We start from the raw sequence: 8,201 nt of genomic DNA, 5'->3' as shown, positions 1-8,201 counted from the left end.
AACACTATTAGGACGCCTATATTTCACTAAAAAGTGTAAATTGGTTGTTTTTGCGTTATTTCAAGCAAATTGGTACTTCCGGTTTGAAACAAATTTTTGAAGCTGCGTCACGGTCATGACATAATAGCGTGTATTCCAGCGTGCAGACTGGACGTCTGTGCCAGAGTGTGTCTTATTACGTCTTACAGTGTGATGCATTAATGCATGAGTAAAGCTTGGTTCTAACCAATCAGCGCGCTCTATTGTGCAACTTCATTAATATTCATTACTGTCACAGTGTTTAGACGACAGAGACGCCACGTTGTGTTGGCGAAACAAGCGTGAAGTGTTGCTTTTATAGTTTGCTGCAGTAAAGTGCACCATTGCACCGAGTGTAAACACGTTAGCACCACAACCAAACTTTAACCTCGTGTAGGGTTTTCACCGCATTTAGTGATCGGAATAACTTTCTGACGCTACCTGCCGTGTGCATCTAAGTTTCCGGGAAATGCTGAGGGTTTTTGTTCCTCTCATTCGCCGTGCGGTATCAAACATTGCATGAAAAATACACGCTTAGAGCAGCTCCTCCAATCAAATATCTCGTTTGTCGCGAGGACCATGAATGAATTCCCTGAATGAAAGAGCCAAACTGCAGTTAAAATCCACCATTTAATAATTTGGCAAATAATTCGACTACAGATGTCCATGTAGGTTAAACACCATCACTTTCTCCTGTGTGTGTGTGTGTGTATTTTGACTCTGAAACTCGCGCGTGCCCAAATAGACACTCCCACACCATCCCACTTTTCTTCCTCCGACACTCCCCCCCAAACAGAGCTGGACACGCCCACTTTTCTGACTTTTTCCCAAAGTAGAGGTGTGAAAACAGCCTGCTGAAACGAGGGGCTTTCATGGCCCTTTAAAGGCGCCTTTCTAGCAACTCAAGGACACCGTTCAATCAACAAGAGAAATAATAAAACATACACAGCAATAGTGCAAATAAAATGAAGTATTAAAATCCATCTTATATAAGTGGGTTTTGAGTTTTGATTTGAGCAGTGTGAGGGGGTCAGTGTTTCTGATGGCAGGTGGTAATGAGTTACAAAGCTGCAGAGCAGAGCGGCTGAAGGCTCTGATGCCCATAGTTGAAAGGCGAGAAGAGGGAACAGACAAGTGGAGGGAGGAAGAAGATGGCAGGGTGCGAGAAGGAACAGAAATGTGGATGAGGGCAGACAAATATGGAGGGGAGAGACTGTGGATGGCTTTGAATGTTAACATCAAGATTTTAAAGTCAATTGGAAAATGAACAGGTGACCAGTGAAGCTGCTGCAGGACAGGGGTGATGTGATGAGAAGAAGGGTGATGGTGATGATACGGGCAGCTGAGTTCTGGACCAACTGAAGCTTACGGAGAGATTTATGAGTGAGACCAAAGAGAAGAGAGTTGCAGTAATCTAAATGAGATGTGACACGGCTATGAACGAGAACAGCAGTGGTGTAAGGGGTAAGAGAAGAGCGGAGACGGTTAATGTTGTGTAGGTGGAAGTAAGCAGACCGGGTGATGTTATTGACATGAGAATTAAACGATAGGGTGTCAAGGATGACACCCAGACTCTTAACCTGTTTAGAGGGATAGATGGAACAGTCGTCAATTGAGAGAGAAAAGCTCAGTTTACGCAATCATGCTGGATTTCCTTTGAATTTATTTTCATTTTTACTGTACAGCAGACGTCAACGGGAAACAAAACTGCTGAAAATGTTGATTTCTCTTTTTTTGGTTTGGTTAATAATATTTTTTAATCTGTATTACAGTTTTTCTTGTTTGCTTTGATGCAGACGTCAACTCCACATGTTCAGAACAGTGAACACACAGGCCTAAACAGCGGCACTCATGGTCAACATGACACATTTTGCTTGCAAAAGGCACACACCGTGTCAAAACATTTACAATATGCAACAAAAGCTAGCTTTACCTTTAACAACACAACTTCCAAACAAGTGTATGAGCTCTTTCAGTTATTTTAATGTTTAGAATATTGTTTAATATGTCCTTAAATAAAAGAGCTCCTTCTAATATTCATTCCTTTTCTTGTCGGCTTACCCCCTTTATTAATCCGGGGTCGCCACAGCGGAATGAACCGACAACTTATCCAGCACGTTTTTACGCAGCGGATCTCTGGGAAACATCAACACACACACACATTCACACTCATACACTACGGACAATTTAGCCTACCCAATTCACCTGTACCGCATGTGTTTGGACTGTGGGGGAAACCGGAGCACCCGGAGGAAACCCACGCAAACGAGGCTCTAACCAGTGACCTTCTTGCTGTAAGGCGACAGCACTACCTACTGCGCCACTGCGTCGCCCCTTTTTCTAATATAATTAGCTTTGTTTCATTTCATAAATCATTTCGTCTTATGGTTCACATTTATTTTACAATCATTTATATTGTCTGCAAATAATTTAGCATATCTTCATAGAAAAAAATGCTGAATATATTTAAAATACTAGGAAATATTTAAGATAAGTTATTGAAATAGTCGGCAACACAGTGGCGCAGTAGGTAGTGCTGTCGCTTCACAGCAAGAAGGTCGCTGGTTCGAGCCTCGGCTGGGTCAGTTGGCGTTTCTATGTGGAGTTTGCATGTTCTCCCTGTGTTCGTGTGGGTTTCCTCCGGGTGCTCCAGTTTCCCCCACAATTGGGTAGGCCAGGGATGTCCAAACTCGGTCCTGGAGGGCTGGTGTCCTGCAGATTTGATCTCCATCTTGCCTCAACACACCTGCATGGATGTTTCTAGAAAGCCTAGTGAGAGCTTGATTAGCTAGCCCAGGTGTGTCTGATTGGGGTTGGAACTAAACTTTGCAGGACACTGGACCTCCAGGACTGAGTTTGGACATGCCTGGGGTATGCTAAATTGACTGTAGTGTGTGTGTGTGTGAATGAGTGTGTATGGGTGCTTCCCAATACTGGGTTGCAACTGGAAGGCATCCGGAGCATAAAACATGTGCTGGATAAGTTGGCGGTTCATTCCGCTGTGGCGATCCTGGATTAATAAAGGGACTAAGCTGAAGGAAATGAATGAATGAATATCGCACAATTTCCCAGTACTGCACATCCCCACCTCTAATTCTCCTCCATCCGTATTTTCTAAAGGTTGGAATCAAACAGGAAGTGACATAAAAGTCACATTCAGTCCATCAATCATTATCTGTGATATTAGTATGATGTCTGAGTCACCGGTGTGTAAGACTGTGCTGTTCTGACAGATAAACCACTGTCGGGAATATGAGACAAACAAAAGCACAGCAGGCGGATTTACAGGCTTTTCCAGAAACACGGCACACCTTTACACAGACAAATCTGCTGCGACACGCTCCGCCGTTGAGCTGTTTCTCAACAGTCTGCTCTGAAAGCTGATTTGAGTGAGTGTTTCAGGCCACGTCCACACGTACATGAGTATTTCTCTGTCCAGATGACAATGCAAAACTGCACTGTGCTAAACTCCACATGACCCGGAAGCTGCAGAGGCATTTATTTCAGTATGTTGATGTACTTCCAACTGACACAGAATATTAACAGGGTTTCTGCAGATATCATAATGTTAAATTTAAAGGGCACATAAATCACCACTTTTTCTGATTTAATATTAATATTCTGGTTGTTCTGAGTGTGCCAGTTCAGGTTCAGTTCAACACACAGTTCAGATGTGTTTATTATAATGTGTTATAAAAGTGTCATGTTGTGGGTGTGTACACAGCTCGTTGTTTTAGGGGTGTGTTGCTTCACATGAAAATTAGTTTCGGCTTGCCGCCAATTGTAACAAGGGGGCGGAGCTCCCACGCTCTGTGTGTACATCAGACAGGCAGACAGGGAGAAGCTAAGCTAGGATACATGTACGACTCGGACACAGACCAAGCAGAGAGTACAAAATCATTTGTGTCTCTGTATAGTTTTACAGTAGAGATCTGCGCGGGACCAAACTTTGAATCCCTCTCTCGCCCGCTGCCCGACCCGCCCCGTTTTCTACCCGCCGCGCCCGATCCAGCCAAAGAGCGGGGGGAGAACAAAAGCGAATACCACCCAGCTATACAGAGTCCAGACAGCCTATAACAAGCTGTCTGTATAAACACACACACACATAGCACCAAGCACACACACATAGAGAAAGCTCTCTCTCTCTATTTCTCATTCGCGCACGCGCATTAACACACACACACACACACACACACACACAAGCACCAAGCGCACACACACAGGCAAAGCTCTCTCTCTCATTCGCACACACACACCTCTCATTCGCGCATGCCACACACATACATCCACACACACACACAGCAACAAACAAGCTAAACACAGCATCGCGCTATTTCATTTACACACAAACATAAGCGTCCTCGCTCGGGAGTCGGGAGCAATTTTGCTAGACAGCCCGCTCCCGTCCCAAATTAAACCGGTTATCGGCCGCTCCCGCGCTTTATTCGGAATGCAGACCTCTATTTTACAGCCAACTGTGTGCTAGTTTCAAGTGCCGAGCTTGTACACTGACACTAATAACCACGCACACTGAATAATCTTTGACTGAGGCAATGGATGTGCTGCTCGAAGCCGCGACACGGCTAAAGCAGTGCCCAGCAGTGCCTATATACAGCCATACCGCACTGCCACTCGAGTAATATTGCTCAAATATTCCATAATTTGCTTATATATATATATATTAGCCTTTTGCTTGTACGGTGGCCAGTTATTGTCAAAACACCTGTCAAAATTCTTTTTCTGAATTTTTTTTTTCTGAATTTTTTAATGACGGAGAAAACTTTCGGAGATCAGCTGCGACCTAAATGGCACACTATACACTATGCACTCATGCACTTTGTACTTATGCACTTACACACTCAACAATATAGTATATGTATGTAGTGTCGTCCCAAATGGACCACTAATGTTTTCCTAATAAGCGGAAATTCAACCCGTTTCCCTGATGACGTTTGACGGTTGCCAAATCAGTGAAATAAACGACCGAACTATCAAATAATACCTGCATTCACCATCGGGAGGCGCTATAATCACTTTCGTAGGAGAATTTTGCTTTCACCATCCAAAACAAATAAAGTTATTTAACATGTGCGCCCGATAGCTCCGCCCCTTCCGCTACGTAAGCAAACCTGCGGTCGTTGAGTGCGTGAAGTGTCCATCAATACACACTTCACTTTAGCGGCTGAATGAATGCATCATCCAGGGTAATTAAAGTGCACTTATTATTATTAGAGTTTTCAGTGTGAACGCACTACTTACACTATTTATACTACAAAATGGCGTAGAATAGTGCATAAGTATGCGATTTGCGACGCAGCTATCGTGTGTGAATTTGACTGATACAACTTGAGGTAGAATTATTTTTTTTAATGTATAAAATTTACAGACAAAAATTTGTATTCAGTGAGGAATAGCCTTTAGAGCAGGGGTCACCGGTGTCCTGCAGATTTTAGCTCCAACTCTAATCAAACACACCTGAACAAGCTGATCAAGCTCTTACTAGGTATACTTGAAACATCCAGGCTGGTGTGTTGAGGCAAGTTGGAGCTAAACCCTGAAGGGACGCCGGCCCTCCAGGACCGAGATTGGTGACTCCTGCTTTAGAGAGTTGTTGTTCTCACCTTGCGCAGACACGGGTCTGTCTGTGGTCTTCCTGTGAGAGCTGCGTCTGCGTGGTAAACTACACGAGTCCTTCAGAGACTCCTGTCAACATGATCACCAGTGTCAGAATCACTGAACATCATCATCACCATCATCTTCATCATTACTCTTGCTCACCTGTGCTGCCCTGTGAATGGTCAGAGGGCTGAGTGACATCATGCAGGGGGTGGAGCCGGTGATGTTGGACCAATCAGTGAGCGGCTTTTTCTCTTTCAAAATCTACAAACGCACAAAAGGTTTAGTAACAGACACATCCTGAGTGATGCTGAGTGGAATATTGACTACATAAAACACTGTAATATTACCTGCTTCTGAAATGAAAACAAAGTACATTTATACAGTAAGGAGGCTGTGTTCTAAACAGACAGTGTAATGCCATGCTTAGTTTTGCACACATACACACACTTATACGTACAGTTGAAGTCAGAATTATTATCCCCCGTTTATTTTTTCCCCCATTTCTGTTTACAGAGAGCAGATTTATTCAACACATTTCAATTCATAATAGTGTTAATAAGTCATCTCTAATAACTGATTTATTTTCTCTTTGTCATGATGACAGTAAATAATATTAGACTAGATATTCTTCAAGACACTTCTATACAGCTTAAAGTGACATTTAAAGGCTTCACTAGGGTAATTAGGGTAACTAGGCAGGTTAGGGTAATTAGGCAAGTTATTGTATAATGATGGTTTGTTCTGTAGACTATCCGAAAAAAATAGCTTAAAGGGGCTACTAATAATGTCCTTTAAATGGTGTTTAAAAAATTAAAAACTGCTTTTATTCTAGCCAAAATAAAACAAATAAGACTTTCTCCAGAAGAAAAAATATGATCAGACATACTGTGAACATTTTCTTGCTCTGTTAAACATAATTTGGGAAATATTTAAAAAAATAAAAATTAAAAATAAAAGGGGGGGCGAATAATTCTGACTACAACTGTATATATATACACTTCTTTTTTACTTGAATGTATTATTATTTTTTATTATTTATTTTTCATATTTTTAAAAACTTTAATTTCTATTATCTACTTAATTTACTTTTTTATTTTAGAATTATATATTACTTTGGATTTTGTTTTGATATTTTTCCTCTTCAATTTTTTTTATTTTTGAAACTTTCCTGAAGTTATTTTGTCTGTCTTTTCATTATTTGTATTTTAAATTATTATAGTATTAATATTTGCCTTTAACCAACATCAGAACACTGTGAACATAATGTTTAATAGTAATAAATAATAATAATAATAACAGCAGTGATAAGAATCATCACATTTGAGGAGAATTTTGATTTTCATGAAGTTCCTATTGTAATTTAGTAATGCAGATTTTCATTTTTTCATGAATAAAATCTGTCAAAATGTAGCTAACAAAAAATAAATGAAGCCGCAATAAAACACAATATAAAGACATTAAAATTCACTTTTTTAATACATTATTCTACTTTAGATTAAGCTTATGGTTTCCTTTTAAATTGAAACAGCCAAAAATGACTGAAACAGAAACAGAAAATAAAGATTCAGTAGACTTTAAAAAACACTCACATGACTAAAACACAGCGAGCACTGCTGATTACTGACTCAGTACTAACAGCCCCGGCTCTGAGCAGAAAGACTGAACTCACACACACTCTTGCTGACTCACACACATGCGCTCGTGAGCAACTGAACACACGCTAGACAGTCCGTCGTGCTACTATATACAAGAACCTAATGCAAAATAAAATATCAAAATATCACAGAGGCAGAAACACTCACCAGAAGAGCTGTACTAGACCTGATCTGCTATTTCTTCTGTTCTTGTCTGTTTCTCTCTTTCTGTTCCCTGTTCTCTCTCTCTCTTTCAGTTTCCTACTCGCTCTCTCTCTCTCCTCCTCCTCTCCTCCAGTGATTCACTACAGCACAACACTGATATAAAACCTCCAGCACAGTTTTATTTTACACTCTGTACCTGTATATATATATATATATATATATATATATATATATATATATATATATATATATATATATATATATATATATATAATTACAAATATGAAAAAAAAAAAAAAAAAAAAATATATATATATATATATATATATATATATATTATTTTTTTTTTTCATATTTGTAATTTTAATAAATTAAATAAATAATTTAACTCCTTTTTCATTGTAATTAATAAATCACTAATATCTTATTTTTTTCACTTGTTCATGGAAGTTTCATTTTTGAAGTGTTTTTTGTATTTTTGTTTTAGTGTTTATTTTTATTTTGCATTGAGTTCTTTTTTAATTTAATAACCTTTTTTCTAAGTAGGTTTCTTTCTAATTATTTTGCATGCACTTTTGAGTTGTTTTAAATTAATTTGCAATAATCTTTCTAGCATGTTTTAGTCTTTAACCTTTATTAATCCGGGGTCGCCACAGCGGAATGAACCGCCAACTTATCTAGCTCGTTTTTACGCAGCCGATGCCCTTCCAGCAGCAACCCATCTCTGGGAAACATCCATACACACACTCATACACTACGGACAAT

At 39.8% G+C, this 8,201-nt stretch overlaps 1 protein-coding gene across 4 annotated transcripts in view; it reads right to left on the bottom strand.

The window, feature by feature from the left end:
• phldb3 (pleckstrin homology-like domain, family B, member 3) overlaps positions 1–8,201 on the bottom strand; it is a 39,286-nt gene that overhangs the window by 7,924 nt on the left and 23,161 nt on the right. For 3 of the 4 annotated variants that reach the window (XR_015512120.1, XM_087288108.1, XM_087288109.1), the window contains 2 exons: positions 5,797–5,898; positions 5,640–5,721 (listed from right to left, as the gene is read on the bottom strand). Coding sequence is in view for 3 of the 4 variants with exons in the window: in XM_087288108.1 (XP_087144234.1) it covers positions 5,640–5,721; positions 5,797–5,898 (184 nt within the window). In the remaining variant the exon portion in view is untranslated. Of the gene's footprint in view, positions 1–5,639; positions 5,722–5,796; positions 5,899–7,439; positions 7,577–8,201 lie in introns of all 4 variants that reach the window. The other variant, XM_087288110.1, reaches the window with a different exon arrangement.

This window comes from Danio rerio, chromosome 16 (assembly GCF_052040795.2).
Source record: "Danio rerio strain M-AB ecotype USA chromosome 16, GRCz13ab, whole genome shotgun sequence".
NCBI lineage: Eukaryota > Metazoa > Chordata > Actinopteri > Cypriniformes > Danionidae > Danio > Danio rerio.
This window is presented reverse-complemented; position numbering and strand designations above follow the sequence as displayed.